Source organism: Filicampus tigris, chromosome 12 (assembly GCF_054856515.1).
Source record: "Filicampus tigris isolate MCC_2025a chromosome 12, RoL_Ftig_1.0, whole genome shotgun sequence".
NCBI classification, from domain to species: Eukaryota; Metazoa; Chordata; class Actinopteri; order Syngnathiformes; family Syngnathidae; genus Filicampus; species Filicampus tigris.
This window is the reverse complement of record NC_141228.1, coordinates 16,187,866-16,205,185: the sequence shown is the minus strand read 5'-3', so window position 1 is coordinate 16,205,185 and position 17,320 is coordinate 16,187,866. Positions and strand designations below refer to the sequence as shown.

Here is a 17,320-nt window from a genome sequence, read left to right as displayed (position 1 = left end):
CTGCGGTGCAAACTCTATACAGAAAATAAACGTACTCATCACAGATTTTACTGATTATTTTATGATAAAAAAAATGAGTAACATGATAAATACTTAAATAAAAATATAAACTAATAACCAGCAAAAGCCTTCAACCACAAATACAAGTATATACAGCCTCACCAACAAGGAAAAAGGTGTTAGTAACTGTTAGTTACTGTCTTCAAAGCTGCCATTGCTGCTGAACGAGGAGCAGAATCGCATGGTGCTCATAGGATCGGACACGTAACCTGCAAAAAAAATACAAAATCAAATCAAATCTGTAACATCTAAAACAAAAAACTTTCACTATCAAGTACTAGTATTAAATATAGGACTGAAACGATTAACTAAATAACTCAAAAGATTTGACTAAATGTTATTGTGTTTAATAATATAAAATCTATTACTATTTGACTGTTCGATGCAACAATCAGTAAAATACTCAATTCTAAAAATATTTGATCGCTGCAGCCTGGCAAAGGTCTCCAAAACCAAATATTAATTTGTGATATGACAAATCAATATTGAATTGTTACAAGTGGACAAACCATTGCGATCGATGGGGGAAAACTGCATGCTCCTTCTTATTTCCTCCAATGAGAGGCCTCCAGATGCACGCCTCCGCTCACTGAAAGTAAAAAAACAAAGCAAAGCAAATCGTTTTTCATGAGGGCTGCATGATGGATTGATTAGTGGCTAGCCCATCTGCTTCACAGACAATTTAAGTCAAAACATATAAACCCGATCACAACTTTTCCCTTTTATTTTTTTTATTTTATTTTTTTACATTTACTACTAATTGGTGACCCACCCAAAATGGTTCCGCGACCCACCAACTGCAAATCACTGGCCTAGATGATGAATATTCTGTTTCCACAGTGGTTTATCACTTTAAAGTGCAAGTCAACCCAAACATATTTTTTTCAAGAATATTTTCCCAGCAGGCCCACTAGTTGAAACACGGCATTCTGATTAATTTTGCATTTGTGGAATACAAGTTAACCACCAAAATGCACTCGTTTTTAGCCATCTCCGGGGGCGGCCATTTTGTCTTCTGTCGACTGAAAATGACATCACAACTGCTCACAGTGACCAATCACTGCTGACCTGTTTTCTGAATCTGAGCCGTGATGTCATTTTCAGTCTACAGAAGCCAAAATGTCCGCCCTCACTCTTCTAATCCCTCAAGGAGAAATTCCACAATCAATGATCAATAATCAATATTATTGACAGAAATAGAAGTCCCCCCCGAACTAAAAATTTGCTGCGAGCCCCATGGAGACGTAGGCTGGTTCTGGCTGAGGGTATCCCGATGACTCGCAATGGTTTACTGCACTTGTTGCCCTTTGTTGTCTGTTTGGTATCCAAGCAACTCCGTGTGCCACTGCTGCCCTCATTTCTGTTCCTGCCACAGGAATTGTAAAACAAGAGCCCATAGTTTACCTAAAGCTTGTACAAATAACAGCAACAAAGCTACAGTTTGAGGTTACGGGATGGCGGGCAGAACAAAACAGAACAGATGGTAGAAGACAGTGGCTCCCAAACTGTGGTTTCCACAATTCATTTAAGATGAAATGATTATCATATTGTATCATTTAAAAAAGTACGTACCCACTGTTCATTTGGGGAGTGGTGTGCCAATAAAACAAACATAATAAACCAATTAGTTCTCCATACCTTATGTTAAGAGAAAGCTTTGATATGATTTTAAAATTTGATATGATTTTAAAATTTCATTTTATGCGTAGATAAAATCACAAAGTTTTAAGCAATAATTTGAGATGTGAGTGTTAGGCAACGAGCAGCAGTTTGGCAGACAAGCTAAACAATTAAATTGATGTCAAACTGAACATCAAACAAATGGAATTACACGTTTAAAATAAAATTCAGTTTAGCTTAATACTAACAAACAATGCAAAACGCCATAGACAGGCTAAAGAAATTAGCACCAATGTTGTGGCGTTATAAGCTTTAAGCAACGGCTATTTGACCATATGCAGGGCAGCAACACATGCCAACTAAAAATATAACAATATTGACAAAAATATATTCTTATTGTCTGTTTTATGCGTAGATAAAATCACAAAGTTTTAAGCAATAATTTGAGATGTGAGTGTTAGGCAACGAGCAGCAGTTTGGCAGACAAGCTAAACAATTAAATTGATGTCAAACTAAACATCAAACAAATGGAATTACATGTTTAAAATAAAAGTCAGTTTAGCTTAATACTAACAAACAATGCAAAACGCCATAGACAGGCTAAAGAAATTAGCACCAATGTTGTGGCGTTATAAGCTTTAAGCAACGGCTATTTGACCATATGCAGGGCATCAACACATGCCAACTAAAAATATAACAATATTGACAAAAATATATTCTTATTGTCTGTGAAGAAGAACTAATCTTACTGCAGCTTACTGAAAAGCTGTGACCGTCTCCGCAAGTCTGTATTTTACTGAACCTACTTTGGTGGCCACAATGCGCACACCAGGAAGAGCAACTGAAGTGAAAAATGTGACAAAAACAGTTTCAGTTCTTTACATTCTATTTAATTACATCATTACTGGATGTTACAAAACGTATCAGTGATGAAGCAAAATGTTATTATTACAATATCTTGTTTTTTGTTGTTGTTTTTTTTTTTCCATTTAAAAGCAGTAAAATTTCATCAATTTTAAAATGTATTTTTTAAATAGAAGCAGTGAAGCAAAGTGAAATCCACTTGACAATTCTCAGGTTCAAATCTCAGCTTGTTTGCACATTTGCGGGAGTACCCGGCTTCCTCCCACATTGTAAAAGCACGCTTGTACATTTGGGTCATTTCTTCTCACCTTTGGCTCCAGAAGGCGTAGGCTCGAGTGTTGAGCGCGTACTCCAGCTCGAACCTGGACCGCAGGGCAGCCACGTGACCCCGACTGGGCCCAGCTCGGGCGAGAAGGCAGTCCGAGGACGAGGAGGGCGACAAGGAGCCGCTGCTGTTACTGGAGGCGGGTGACATCAGCTGTGGACGTACAAACACACAGATGAAATATTGGCAAACTCATAATGATCATTAAAAAAATATTTTCGCCATGACGTCACATGTACTTCGGGCGTGGCAAAAACTGCATCACTAGCAACCAACCCTTTTTTGTCATTTGACTAATGCAAAGCGATTAAGAAAAGAGAGTCATGATGATTTTAGCCTTCTTTGATACCACCGTAGTTTGAATGTGTGATGAGTTAGTCGAAAAGTTGATGCTATGTTAAGATGCTTGAAACTGTAATTTACATTTCAACAGATAAGTTGATTTAAAGATAGACCGGGTGGAAATTCAGACGTGAGATTATTGAAGGACCGGCTAATTAGATGTTTCTATTGCTCGGATAAATGTCACAGTTTGCTTTTCTGCCACACTGTTGTTGAAAAATATTGTGAAAATGTTCATAGTGTACCTCAACGTTGCATAAACACTCCTCCAGGTTGGTGACCACTTCAGAAAACTCTGGACGGTCCTGAAATGAGATGTTAGATAGTGACTAGCGGTGTCAAAATGGATGGATTCATCGATAACTAATCGATTATCAACTAACAACAGCAACTATTTTAATAATAGAGTAATCATTTGGAGCTATTGTTTAACTTAAATGTCATTTCATCCCTTAATACTCTCATTTCTGTAGTCCACCATGAAAGCAGACTGATTAACTTGCGTGTTTATTCAAAATAAAACATTTGCATACATTTACTTTTACTTTGCAAAGCAATGACCGGACCAGTAGCTGAATCAGTTTCAAAAACTTTGCTGAGTACAACATCAATCCATCTCATGTGATATTGTTTAACTGTTGTTGTTTTTTCATCACAAATAAACAATGATAATTGGTTAACAAACAGTCATTGGGGGGGAAAAAAATGCTTTTGTAAGACACTTACCCGATTATTTCTTTTATCGATGGAATAATCAATAGAACTATTCTAAAAGTATTCCATACTGACAGTCCAGGTTCCATAAAATTGTATTAATTCATTCCCAGTCTCTTTATTTCATAGTGTTATTTTTGGCTGTACTATTTCCACTTCCTGAATGCGTCTTTGATTTTTTTTTGGTCCAACCAGATGTCAGCCTCATTGTGTAGCCATGTCAATTTCATCTGCCCAGGGCCTTCAGAATCAGTTAGTGCATGTCGAAGAAAGCAATATTAGCAATGGGGCTGTTTCTTTGACCAATCGGGTTTCAAATTCATCCTCACAGGGCCAGAGCGCTGGCCCTCGAGGACATCAGCATTGATTGATTGATCGAATCAATGAAACGTTATCCTTTGTACATAAGTGGTCCATTGAGGCAGGCATACGTACGGTGACGGTCACTCCTCACTAAGTCGCAGCAGTATAATGAGGAAGCTGGGAATATGGCATCGGGGTGCATACATCTAGTCATGTGTGCTCTTCATTTTTGCACAGCCATGCAATAATGTATGATCTGGGGGATATGAATGTGCCATTCATTAGCGCTGAATGCAGTTGCAGCTGACTCGGCATCCTTTGCCTCAGTGGGATTAAGGAGCAAAAAGCGCTGGAGCAGTTTTGTTGGCGAGACCTTTTTACAGCTTGTAAAATAAAAGTTAAACACTTTGACGTTGTCATAAGTGTCACTTCAGCGTGAAATGGTTTTCTAGTATCGGTAGTACTTACAAAATGGGGGGGGGGGGTGCAATGATTAATCAACAAATATGTATTAGCAACTGAATCCAAATTATGTTTTTAATGTTAAGTTACCATTATTGTTATACGTGAATTTTCAAATGTATGATAAGTACATTATAATTTATATGTCAAATTCAAATTATTGACTTGCATTGTGAATCAATCGGTGAGTCTTGGCTTGTAAATTACGAGGGAAAGAAATGGCAACATATTGAAAGTCGGACAAATTTAGGAACATCACACCCGAACGGAGTATGCACATGTACGGTGTGTGTAAACGGAGTAGCAATTAGAACATTTGTCGCGATGGTGAGAAAAGATGACGCCGTTCATGGAGTGAATGAGGAACGCCATGTAAAAAAGCCAGTGGCGTTCAACGCCAGCCGTGTGGCGAGTCAGCGTCACTCCCGGCGTGTTTTCTCGTTGTATATCTGCAAATAAATAATTATTCAAAAGCCCTTTCTCATTCTTGTGTTGTTTTATCATTTAAGGTATCACAAAAGCAAAAAAAAAAAAAAAAAAAATACTAGCATCAAAGTCGCTGTTCTGCTCAACACCCTTGCTTTCACAAACCGCTTGCTTTCTCTCCTTGATTTTCTGCTTTACCTCTGGACATGCATTCCATCCCCTCATCAGAAGTGCAGAGATGGGTTTTGGGATCGAGTAGCCAACAGGAGGCCGGATGTGATGGTAGGCCATGTCTGCTGCGGCGGCGGCTGGGGACAACAAGACGGAGAGAACGGTCAAATACCACCGCTCCATGGCTGGAAGATTATCACACCGAGTTCACATGACTCCAAAGCGGCCACTTCAGCGCAAAGTCCCTTTTTCACCCACCCTCACTCTTTCTCTCTGTGATGTGCGCACATTGGGATTATAAACATTTAGGTTAGTTGGGATTTTGGAAATTCCATTAGTTGTAATTTATTTTCACAGCGGGGCTGTAAGTTTTTATTAATTTCTTTTTTTCCCCAAAACACCTTTAAAAATGTTTTTATTTTTATTTTGTGTATTTCCTGTGCACACGATTAAAGAAAAAATATTACAGTAAGTATCGTGTAGTAAAAATTCAACAAAAAATATTTTAACCCTTCCATGCACAGAGGTCACTACAGTGGACAGCTATTTAAAAGTTGCTTTCGCCTATATTAATTAATCTAAAATTGAATATTTTTAACCCTTTCATGCATTAATTATAATGTGATGTTATTATTTAAAAATATAAATATATTGTTTGGATTCATTAATATAGGCGAAAGCAACTTTTAAATAGCTGTCCACTGTAATGACCACTGTGCATGAAAGGGTTAAAAGCAACCATCCCCAAATCAAAGACAGGTACTGTATAACAGTCCACAGAATTTGAATTCCAATAGGTGCGGTGCATAATACCGCTCTTACGTTAGTTGCATCACAACCCTAACCTCTAATCTACGATGGACTCACCTTCCATCCCTTGTTTGCCAAGTTGCCAACTTCTAAAGTGCATTTGTATTCATATATTTTATTCCTATTTTTTTTCAAATATGAACCAAACAAGGAGAGTTAGCCAGCATCGCCTTTCGGGCTGAGACAGTATTTCAGAAATCTGCCTTCATCTGTCCGATTGAAGCCAATGCACATTAAATACGACATGAGGGAAAAATTACCAGGCTTCAAGTGTGCAAAGGGAATCTCTCCAGTCAGCAGCTCCCACAGACAAAGGGCGTAGCTGAACATGTCTGCCTTGACTGAGTAGCGTGTACACTGAGTGAAGACCTCGGGAGCCATCCATCGCAGGTTCTATACACACGCACGCATGCACAAAAAAAAAGGTGTCTCATTAAAAAAAAAAAAAAAAAAGTAAAAAAAATGTCATAAATGCACATTTGAAAACACACGCGGGCACAGTTGCTGTGGCAAATAATGCATTTGTGCCAGGGGAAGTCATTTCTTACAACAGGCGGCTCTCCGGGGACGCAACGCACTTAACACCAAACTGCAGGCTAAGCATCTTGGGTCGTGATGGATCATCACGCCGAGAAAAAAATCTGCATGAAGGCAGTTTGGTGAGCTGCTGGGTAATTGATTGCAGGTGCAGGCAGTTTAGCCAAAGGAAACACCGTTGGCGGGCTGTGCATTTGGTACCTTGCTCCTCAGTGGGGAATTACCCAACTTTATCGACCATGTCGCAATTTGTGTCACGTACATCATTGCAGTGTTGATTTGAATTGGATTAAATGTTCAGCCCAACTCTATGGGCCAGGACTACTAATTCTGAAGGCTCTTGGCAAATTAGATTGCATGACAACAGAGAGGCTGAAATCTGATTGGTCAAAAAAACAAAGAAGGTGTGTCTTACCCCCGGCTGCTTGGTCATGTTGTCCTCATCCACAGATTGGAGGAATCTGGACTCTGCAGGCATAAATCTGTGTTTAGTGTTAAGCACTGAAGTCACGTAACGGTAGCACCTAAACAAATACTAGCAAAATACTGCACATTCTCTTGATATATTTCATTTTTTAAAATGCATTTTCAACGCATGTATAAAAGATCCACTATTGTAACTCAACAATAAACGGTTTGAAGCAAACAACAAAACAAACGCATACTGTATTTTTTTTTCAAGCGCTAAGGGCTCTGTTGCATAAAAATTACTATACAAGGACGGCACAAAACTGCTGAACCGCAAAATAACATTAAGTGCAAGACCTCACGTTGTACATTTTTTCACAAAAATAAACTCATGCAAAATTGTGAATATTATTGAGGTATGTTTGTCCTGCATATGCATATTTTTTGTTCCAAATCCACAGACAATTATTAGGCCTACTCACCTTGTAGTATAGGGCAGTATAACCAACTAAGCCATGTCTGCCATCTAGTGGTGATTTGTATTATCACAACCTAAAACTATCGTCGACCCCTGCATATTTGCAGTTCGACACATGCAAATTCGCATATTCGCAGATGTATATAAATTGAATGTTGAGTGGAAGTGCGTTGTGTGCTCTAAACTGTCCATAGGTGTGAATCTGACTTGTTAATGCCATTTTTTCTTTGATGATCAGCCTGACAAACAATTCTTACCTCCAAAATCAGCCACCACCGCATGTCCGTCTTCATAAAGAAGAATATTGTGACTGGAAAAGAGCACAGGTGTCATTGATGTCTTTTCATTACAGCTAGGCAGTGTGTGTGTGAGAGAGTCCCGTACCTGTTGAGATCTCTGTGGATGATGGGCTGGGTGAGGTTGTGCAGGTACTCCATCCCCTTGGCCACATCCATGGCGATGATGAGCTTGGATTGGAGATCAATCAGCCTGTCCATTGACACATCATTAAAGCGGCAGTGACTTAGCGCCGGATCAATGCCCTTACCCCTTGCCAATCACACACAGCTCTTAACATCCGTCGATCGATAAGCCGGAGTGCACCTGGGCACGCAGTTAGCACAACACTTGGTCTCGATCGATGACCATTGCGACTAAAGTGGAGGAATTGGTGAGGTTTACTTCCAGGGAGGATAATGAGACCGGCTGACTGCTCTGTTGTGAAAACGTGCTCTTCTTGTGTAACTCTCTATCTCTCTCTCTCTCCCAGTGGAACTTTCCTGCCAAACTTAACATCAAACAGACAGAATTACACTTGTGTGTGTTTAAAACAACCATACAGTTTGCCTTAGAAGAGTCTACTTATCTTAATGCTAACAAACAATGCAAAATGCCATAGACTGGCCGATGAATAGCAGGTGCTATAATGCTAAAAACAGGAAGTCAACCCCAAAAGAGTCTTTACAATATTATGTTCTATGCAGACCCACTAGGTGAAACAAGGCATTCTGATAAATATCGCGTTTGAGGAATAAGAGTTAATCCACACGTTTTTAGCCTTCTCCGGGGGCGGCCATTTTGTCACTTCTGTCGACTGAAAATGACATCACACACCCTCAGGCCTCAGGTAACTGACAATCACGGCTCACCTGTTTTGTGAAGCTGAGCCGAGATTGGTCGTTATCTGAGCCCTGAGGGTCTGTGATGTCATTTTCAGCCGACAGAAATGACAAAATGGCCGCCCCCTGACATGGCTAAAAAGTGGTCCACAAAAGCAATATTAATCAGAATGCCGTGTTTCAACCAGTGGGCCGGCAAAGAACATATTCTTGAAAAAAATATGTTTGGGTTGATTTCCCATTGAAGCAACTGTATATCCATATGTCTGTATTATAGTACGTCCGGGTGGCCAAGTCACGTGGACTAGAAATAGCCACACAATACAATTAATCATTATTGACAAATGGTGTAATCCTATACATTAATGTTATAAGTATATCTTTTAAAATGGATGGGTGAACTTTTTTTTCCACAGAGTGCTATTTCTTATAAATCTTATAAAAACCAGTACAAATGTTTTGTTTTGGGTTTTTTTGGCGGGAGAGAGGCTGGAACGGATTATGATTATTTTGAATTATGAGTTCAACCCCGTGGTGGGTGGTCCAGCTGAAGGACGTAAGCTTCGCCTCCCTCACCTCTTCTGCTCATGCAACAGCGCGAAGAGCGAGCCCCCCGAGATGTACTGGGTGACGATGGCGAACTGGCTGGGGTCGTCCAGACAGGCGCCCACAAACTGGATGATGCACGGGTGGTTGAGGCGACACAGGATGGACACCTCTCGGCAGAACATGTCCACGTCCGACTTGGAGCAGTACGTGTTGGCTCGGTAGCTGCAGACGACAGTCAAAGCGTCGGAAAAGAGGGAGGTGAAGGAAGAAAGTGCTTTATGTAGATATTTACCGTTTAATTGCGACTATTTTGTTCCGGCATTTGCCTTTGTAAACCCTGCCGAAAGAGCCTGTGGGCAAAATAGAGGTATACGGTAATATTGTAAGATTGAATGCAAAAAAATAAAAAAATAAAAAAGTTACCAGATCCAATGATTTCATTAAATTCCAACTCGGAGAGCTGAAGATGGAAATGAGAGGGGAGGCTGGCCCTGAGTAGAAGAACCTCTGCTTTTTCTGGAAAAAACAAAAAAACAAAACAGTGAACATTTATTGGTATAGTTCACTCAACACGTGGGATGAGTAAGGTTTAAGAACACTGGGCAAATTAATTTTTTTTTAGGGTGCCAATGATATTTTGATAGTTTCTGGGTCATTTTGGCCTGCTAAATCCAAAAATAACATCTGTTTCTTTGAATTGGCTCTTGTTTTTGAGCAATATTTTAGACAATTAATTGATTGATAGGGGGATATCAAAAATGCTCATTGTTTATTCTCTAATAAAAGTGAAACAAGATTGTAGTACAACAAATTTGGAAACATCAACATTTTTTTGTATTATATGATGGATTCATGTGCTTTGAAAGTTTATGAAAGAGTTTTTTACTTTTGTTACACAACACTGAGTTAAATTTTTTTGCACTCGGCAAAAACTCCATGTATTAAAAAAAAAAACCTACCTAAAATTAATACTAAAACTAGAGAAAAAAATAAAAACTAGTCTACCCCCCCAAAAAAAGGTCTAAAACCTAATTAAAAGTAACCGAATTTCAAAAACCAAAGTAAAAACTATATCAAAATGAATTATAAATGAAAAACTCAAAACTATTATAAACCAAGAGCACACTAGCACTGTACATGGACCTTACACTGGATATCAAATAAATGTGATATATTTTGCTTATCAGTGTTGTGCTTATGACCAGCTTCACAGAGCAACAGTGCGTGTGTACGTGTGCATCATGTCAGATGACAGTCAGGGGAAAATGTGGGAAAATCCGCTGCACCTCGTTACCTTTCGTCATGCTCTTGATCTTCCCCAGAGGGGACGGGACAGAAACGTAGGAGCCATCTGGAAGACAGTCGCCAAATTTAGACGCTTTCACGTGACCGACTGTGCGTCTCCGTCGATTTTGGACTCACCCCCTCCTGGCTGCGAGTACTCATTGCAGGGAGAGTCATCCGGGCGCTTGTAGTGCTTCAGCAAAGTGACGATGGCATCGTGACCTGTGGTGGGAAAGAGAAAAGAAAAATCAGCATTGATGTTTAGCTTGAGCAATTTTTTTTCTCTTGTGATGAGTTCACTCCATGGGTGTTGTTGACAAGTGCATGTGTTGGAATACAAAGTTCAAAATTAATCAGACAGAATGTAAACAATGAAACAGTTTTGGCCACATTTTTTGCTTCAATTCAATGGACATTGTGCTGCTCCCTCGGGTGTGCGCGCCTTGGACACCTGGGGGCAATATAGACATATGGAAGAAGCCGGTCACAATTGGTCAATAAGATGCAGTAGTATTAGTCACTCTTTGCAGAGGATAAATAATATATGCCTGTATGTATTGTTGTATTTGTCTACACGTATTGCTGCACTGTTTGTGTTCAGATATCCGTTGCTTAAAGGTTTATAACACCGCCACATCCATGTTATTCGTTAGCCCGTCTATGACGCTTTATCCATGGTTTATTAGCATTAATCTAAATGGACTGTGGGCTATATAAATAAAATTGTATTGTATTGTTCGACTGTCACCTTTCTCATAAGCCCACATAAGGCAGGTCTGCTCATCCTTCTCCCCGCTGGACCGGCTCGGATCGCAGGCCACCAGGTTCATGTCGGCCCCGTTGTCCAGCAGGAACTGCACCAGGCGGATGTGCCCGTGGAAACAGGCGCTGTGCAGGGCTCGAGGACAACATGGTGAACATCACGTATCATTAAAAATTGTATTTTTTTTGATTGAAAGAAAAACAGTGTGATGCTTTGTAACTTTTAACGTACAAAAAATAAAAACAGCCCGATTGAGACGTTGTAAAATTCAACATTAAAAAAAAGTGCTATATTAAACCTTACGTTAATGGATTTTTTTTTCAAAATAGTGTAATATTTTGTAACTTTCAATTTAAGATTAAGGATGTTTAACTTTACTTGATTACAAATACGAGCAGTATTTTGTCTAGATTGATTTTAACTCATTCACTGCCGTTGACGGATTTACTTGTCTTTTCACAGTCCAGCCATTCAATCGCAGGAATTTATTTATATTTTTTTCAAATTTTTTCAAACGTTAGGGTAAAAGACGGTCTGAAAATGTCTGGCAGTGAATGAGTTAAATGAATAAATAAAAATGTGATATTTTATAACTTTAAAAAATGTTACATTCTTTTTATTTTTGTCTGTGTAATAAATATGTAAAAAACATATTGTGTCATCTTGTAACATTCTGTGATAGACTGGGATTTATCATACAAAAAAAGATGATTCAATTTCAAAAGATTAAAAAAATTAAATATAAGTCACCTGTGTGTCCATCTCTTCCCTGGTGGTTGATGCTCATGGCGTTCTGGCTCAACAAAAACTTGACCATCTCCAGATCTTTACCATAGGTGCAAGCACTGTGATGTAAGATGGGAACTCATCAGGACTTCCGGCCACTATTTGAAGAAATACGATAAAAGCCAATACCTGTGCAGTGATGTCTCGCTGAAAATGTTCTCCTTTGTGAGACTCTCGGCACCAGAGAGCTGGATAATCTCCTTCACCACGTCATATTTGCCATTGTAGCAGGCCCTGGGTGGGAAGACGACACATCAAAGGGTCCGCTGCGGAGCAACGTGGATAGTATAGTAGCGCGGCAGCGGCCCCTTTACAAGTGTAACGGCGTGTCTCCGTATATGTTGGTGGCGTGCGCCTGTGCGTCAAAGTTGCCCTGAAGGAGGAAGCGCACCACTTCATGGTGGCCAAAGCGGGCGCAGAAGTGGAGCGGCACGTGGTCCTCATTGTCCTGCGCGTTCACTGGAGATACACACGAACACACAAAGTGCATACAGGAAAAATTTGGTTTTTTTATTTATTTATTTTTTATTGTGTGATATGCTTGTATAAATCCACTTTTTTTCCACATTTAAAACGTGTTTGATTAAAATGAGTGCTCTATCTTGTAACATTGAAAAATGACTTCACTCTCCTACAGTTATCTATAAACCTTTTTACTTTCAACAAGAAAAATTAAATAGTGTGGCACCTTTTAATATTTTTTTTTTCCTTTTTATATTAAAAAAGTGTCAACATTTGTAGCATTCGATTAATGAATAAAAAAATATTGTCATATCTTGAATATTAAAGAATATTTGCCTTCATTTTAATTTAAAAAATGTAATCATCTTTTTTATTTTCTAAAATTGTGTTATATCTTGTAACTTGTAACTTTTTTCAATAAAAATTATGTCGGTTTATCATTTTCACTTTAAAAATTAAAATAGTTGGACCTTTTAACATTCAACATTTTAAAAGAGTCTTGTAATGCAAAATATTTTGATTTATTATGATTTTAAAAATGTGTCATATTTTGCATTCTAAACTTTTAAAAAATGTATGATATCTTGTAAGAAAAATGTTTTACCTATTTAAAAAAGTGTGATTTTTGTAACTCTAGACTTAAAAATGTAAACAGTGTGATATCTTGTAACGTTAAAAAGATAAATATTTTACTTAAGAATATTGTGATATGTGTTAACTTTAAACAAAGTAAAAACAGTATCGTCAAACAGTCAATTTTTTTTTCAACGATTTTTTTTTGCTTTTTTAAACGGCAACCTAGCTCCTTTGTGTTCACAGCCTAGTTGTTCATGTAAGCAGTGAACAGCAGCTCCCGTCGATAAAAATATGTACAATTTGGTTACGTTACTTTCTATAAAAGTTATGAATACTTAAATTTCATTTTAAATGGCATTTCAACCCAAGAAGTTGAACAACCCCTGAACTAAAGGATTTGCTCTCACTCTTCCAATATTTTTAATATTTCTTTGTTAGGGCCCAAAAGTCTTACCATTAGCTTTTCCCCCTTCCCCGACCAGAAGCGCAATGATGTCAAGGAAACCTTTGGCTGCGGCCAGATGCAGCGGCCGGTCGCCCACCTCACCACTGGCGTTCACATCCGCGCCAAACTTCAGCAGTAGTTTGGTGAGCTAGTAAGAAAACATACAAGTGAGAAATTGATTTACTCACTGGTGAGCTGTCAGGAGACAATCAGCACCAGCAAGGCTCTTTCTGCTGATCTAAAAACTACCAAAAGCACCGCCTGCCATTGTTATTACTTTCCAAAATCATTCAGCCATAAATGGACGGTGGTGAAAAATCTTACTGTACACAAGCTGAATAACCGCTGAACTCAAATCGATTGGATTTACCTGCTCGTTGCCATTATAGGCGGCGATATGCAGCGGGGTGAAAAACACAGCATCCTGGACATTAACGGAAGCGCCGTGCTGGAGGAGAATATCGGTCGCCTGCACACAAACCAGTCGTCAGCTAACCCGGTGAAAAAGGCTGAGGATGACCTCTCTCACCTCCATGTGTCCTGCTAACGTGGCCACGTGCAGGGCGGTGAGGGCTCCGTAGCCCAGCTGCTGCACGTCCGACCCGCCGTGGAGGAGCGCGGTAACCAGCTCGCCGTTGTCCTAACAGCAATGCAGCCAAGGAAGCAACATGTTCACGGTTGCCCATCACTGAGGAAGAAAGATTTCCGGGATCGGTTCACCTGATACGCGGCCAAGTGGAGAGCAGTGAATCCGTTCTTGGTCAGTCTGGACGGACGGAGACCTTTGACCATTAAAGAGCTGATATGTCCCTTGTTACCTAAACATACACACACCAAATATATTGTTACAGATTATATTAAAAGTCTACACACCCCTGTTCAGATGCCAGTTTTTTGGGAGTGCCTCAGATTAACCCCAAATAAAGTTCAGATATTCTAGTAGGCTTTTCCTTGTGCTTAGTAGAAGCCTGAAGGTTTTGTGGTAAGACTGAGTGCATTTTGGAACTGTTCATAATTCCCTCCACCTTGACTAAGGGCCGAGTACCAGCTGAAGAAAAACAGCCCCAACGCGTGATACAGACACCACCAAGACTAACTTCTGCTAACCACCCGGGCTAAATCTTAAAACTGTTGCAATGTATCACTTCAGCATACTCGCTTGACGCAAATTACTACTTTCCTATTTGTCAGGTCATGCCATACACAAAGAGCACAAAAACGTAGCTGAGCATGGATTCCACAGGAAAAAAGGGAAAAAAAACGCAATAGGTGAAGAAATGAATAGGCTTTTAAAGCGGAAGTCAACGCAAACACATTTTTTTCAAGAATATGTTCTATGCAAGCCCACTAGTTGAAACAGGGCATTCTGTTAAATATTGCGTTTGTGGAATAAGTGTTAATCCACTCGTTTTTAGCCATCTCTGGGGGCGGCCATTTTTTCTTCTGTCGACTGAAAATGACATCACAACTGCTCACAAGGACCAATCACGGCTCAGATACAGAGAACAGGTCAGCCGTGATTGGTCGTTGTGAGCAGTTGTGATGTCATTTTCAGTCGACAGAAGACAAAATGGCCGCCCCCAGAGATGGCTAAAAACGAGTGCATTTTACTGCTTAACTTATGTTCCACAAACACAAAATTAATCAGAATGCCGTATTTCAACTAGTGGGCCTGGTGGGAACATATTGTTGAAAAAAATATGTTTGGGTTGACTTCCGCTTTAACAAGGCTGACATCAACACCAAAAGGTTGTCCTCAGATAAGTCGCCAGCAATCTGTCCTTCCACTCCAACATAGCGCTTTGTTGACAAGTTATTATTAGAGTGTGGTGGCCATGCATACCTTTGCACACGCAGCAGAGATGCAGCAGGGACAGGCCTTTCTCTGTTCGGTAGTTCAAGTTCACCTTCTGAAACGCCTCGTCGGAGCTGAGTCATAGAGGGGAGAATTTTTTTTTTTTACTTCTTCTTTTTTTTTTTTAAACAACATCCAGAAAAGTAGGCAAAGCAGACTAGGGTTCACCTGAATGCAAGTTTGAGGTCCACGAGCTCGCTGTCTTTGAGCTGGAGGTCATCTTGCAGCTTCTCCAGAATAACAGAATATGATTCGCTCACCTTTTTCTTCCACTCATCTTAAGGGACAGAAAAATTGACTTGGTCTTCCGTTATTCAGTGTATGTACAGGTTTTTAAGATAAAATTAAAATAAAGACACCAAGATGAATAATTTTATAGCATGAATGTAGTAAAAATAACCAATTAAGTAAATAGGATTGCATGCCCCTATAACCGGGGATGTATCTGTGATCAAATGTAACCAATCACATTCAAACTCATGCTAAATGGAATTTAGCGCACACCTGCTATCATTTCAAGTGCCTCTGATTAACCCCAAATAAAGTTCAGGTGTTCTAGTAGGCTCTTCTTTTGTTGTCACATGTAACAGCAAAAGCCTTGGGATAAAACCCATTTTTATTTATTGGCTTTCAACACAGCTGGAAACGCTGCAGTGGATTTGTCTTATTTATTTTTATTGTTCCTAAATGATACGTTCAGTTGTCTTGCGTTCAATTTGTATTTATGGACAGCATGAAACCAAGAAGCATGTGTTTCGAGGCTGCACAATTAAACGAATTTTATCCGTGATTACGATTTTTGGATGGCACAATTAAATTAACCTGACTGTCAGCAATGCTTACATTTAAAATGCGGCATATCTCATTTTCTAACTAGTAGTCAGCCAACCACCAGGGAGCAAATGCACCCTTTCTGCTGAGTTATGGCCAGAAAATCAAGTACAGCACAATTCGGAGATGAGGACCATCATGGTGAGGAGCTCGTGCCTCGAAAGCGACCAGCATCCGTTGCTTGGATTTATTTCAGATTTAGGGCAAGTGACAAGCAAACAAGATAACATTTATTCAGTTAGCCAAATATTAGCATTTAGGCCTATTCTAAAATGATAATCCACTCATTTTAAAGTTTTATTTTGCACTGAAAACTGTTTGGATATGCGGTTTTTTTTTTTAAACCAAAGCAGTAAAAATGCTGATGTTTCTATGATGTATACTGTATAAGTAATCGGGATTACAATATCATTTTGGCCACAATTGTCAAGTACAGGGACAACATGCAAAGGAGCCGAGAATCAACCCCGAACCTCGGAACTGTGGCAAACAAGCAAACCACTCTACCGCTGTGTTGCCGATGTAAAATCAATCATGTTAAAAAAAAACACACACACATAAAATGCCTCACCCAACAGTATTACCTGTACACGTCTGCGATGGTCTGGATTTGTAGTTCCCCATTGTAGGTCCCGTGTGCTGTTCGTGAACAGGCCGTCAGTCATACAATCGTTCCCTCTGCCACAATTGCACACGTCCAGATAAAGAGGGGATCATGGCGGTGGGCTAAAAATAATAACGGCCAAACAAACTCCGACAACTGATCGCCGTGACACGTGAGTGTGTGTGTGTGTGTGCGTATGGCATAGGTAATCCTTGTGTTGTGAGGATATATGTAAAGTTCACGGGGGGGTGGGCCGGTTGTGGGCTCATATTTGAGGAGAGGGTTTAACTTAATCTTGTCCCATTGGGGAACAGCTATCATTGAAGAAAAATCTTCTAGTCCCACTGTCTACGGCCCTGGAAAAATTAAGAACAAAAATGGTGGACCTTTTTTTTTTTGTATTTGGACTGTTTTTCATTTCCCATTAAGAATATGATGTAAATGACCATATTTATACTTGGGATTTGGGAGTTATGTTGTCAGTAGTTTATTGAATAAAACAAAAAGGTTCATTTTACTGAAAAATA

At 39.5% G+C, this 17,320-nt stretch overlaps 1 protein-coding gene across 1 annotated transcript in view; it reads right to left on the bottom strand.

Annotated features, from left to right (window-relative positions):
- Window positions 1–17,320, bottom strand: part of tnni3k (TNNI3 interacting kinase) — a 25,439-nt gene extending 8,119 nt beyond the window's left edge. The window contains exons 1-25 of the mRNA XM_086046409.1: window positions 16,774–17,320; window positions 15,527–15,635; window positions 15,347–15,432; window positions 14,224–14,321; window positions 14,033–14,143; window positions 13,874–13,972; window positions 13,513–13,651; window positions 12,335–12,479; window positions 12,150–12,254; window positions 11,985–12,079; window positions 11,220–11,369; window positions 10,610–10,693; window positions 10,482–10,538; window positions 9,611–9,703; window positions 9,480–9,537; window positions 9,215–9,409; window positions 7,905–8,009; window positions 7,778–7,830; window positions 7,050–7,102; window positions 6,358–6,490; window positions 5,315–5,424; window positions 3,457–3,516; window positions 2,853–3,022; window positions 570–649; window positions 163–269 (exon numbers count right to left, since the gene is read on the bottom strand). Of these exons, the coding sequence (XP_085902535.1) occupies window positions 190–269; window positions 570–649; window positions 2,853–3,022; window positions 3,457–3,516; window positions 5,315–5,424; window positions 6,358–6,490; window positions 7,050–7,102; window positions 7,778–7,830; window positions 7,905–8,009; window positions 9,215–9,409; window positions 9,480–9,537; window positions 9,611–9,703; window positions 10,482–10,538; window positions 10,610–10,693; window positions 11,220–11,369; window positions 11,985–12,079; window positions 12,150–12,254; window positions 12,335–12,479; window positions 13,513–13,651; window positions 13,874–13,972; window positions 14,033–14,143; window positions 14,224–14,321; window positions 15,347–15,432; window positions 15,527–15,635; window positions 16,774–16,813 (2,508 nt within the window). The 5' untranslated portion in view covers window positions 16,814–17,320 and the 3' untranslated portion in view covers window positions 163–189. The remainder of the gene's footprint in view (window positions 1–162; window positions 270–569; window positions 650–2,852; window positions 3,023–3,456; window positions 3,517–5,314; window positions 5,425–6,357; window positions 6,491–7,049; window positions 7,103–7,777; window positions 7,831–7,904; window positions 8,010–9,214; window positions 9,410–9,479; window positions 9,538–9,610; window positions 9,704–10,481; window positions 10,539–10,609; window positions 10,694–11,219; window positions 11,370–11,984; window positions 12,080–12,149; window positions 12,255–12,334; window positions 12,480–13,512; window positions 13,652–13,873; window positions 13,973–14,032; window positions 14,144–14,223; window positions 14,322–15,346; window positions 15,433–15,526; window positions 15,636–16,773) is intronic.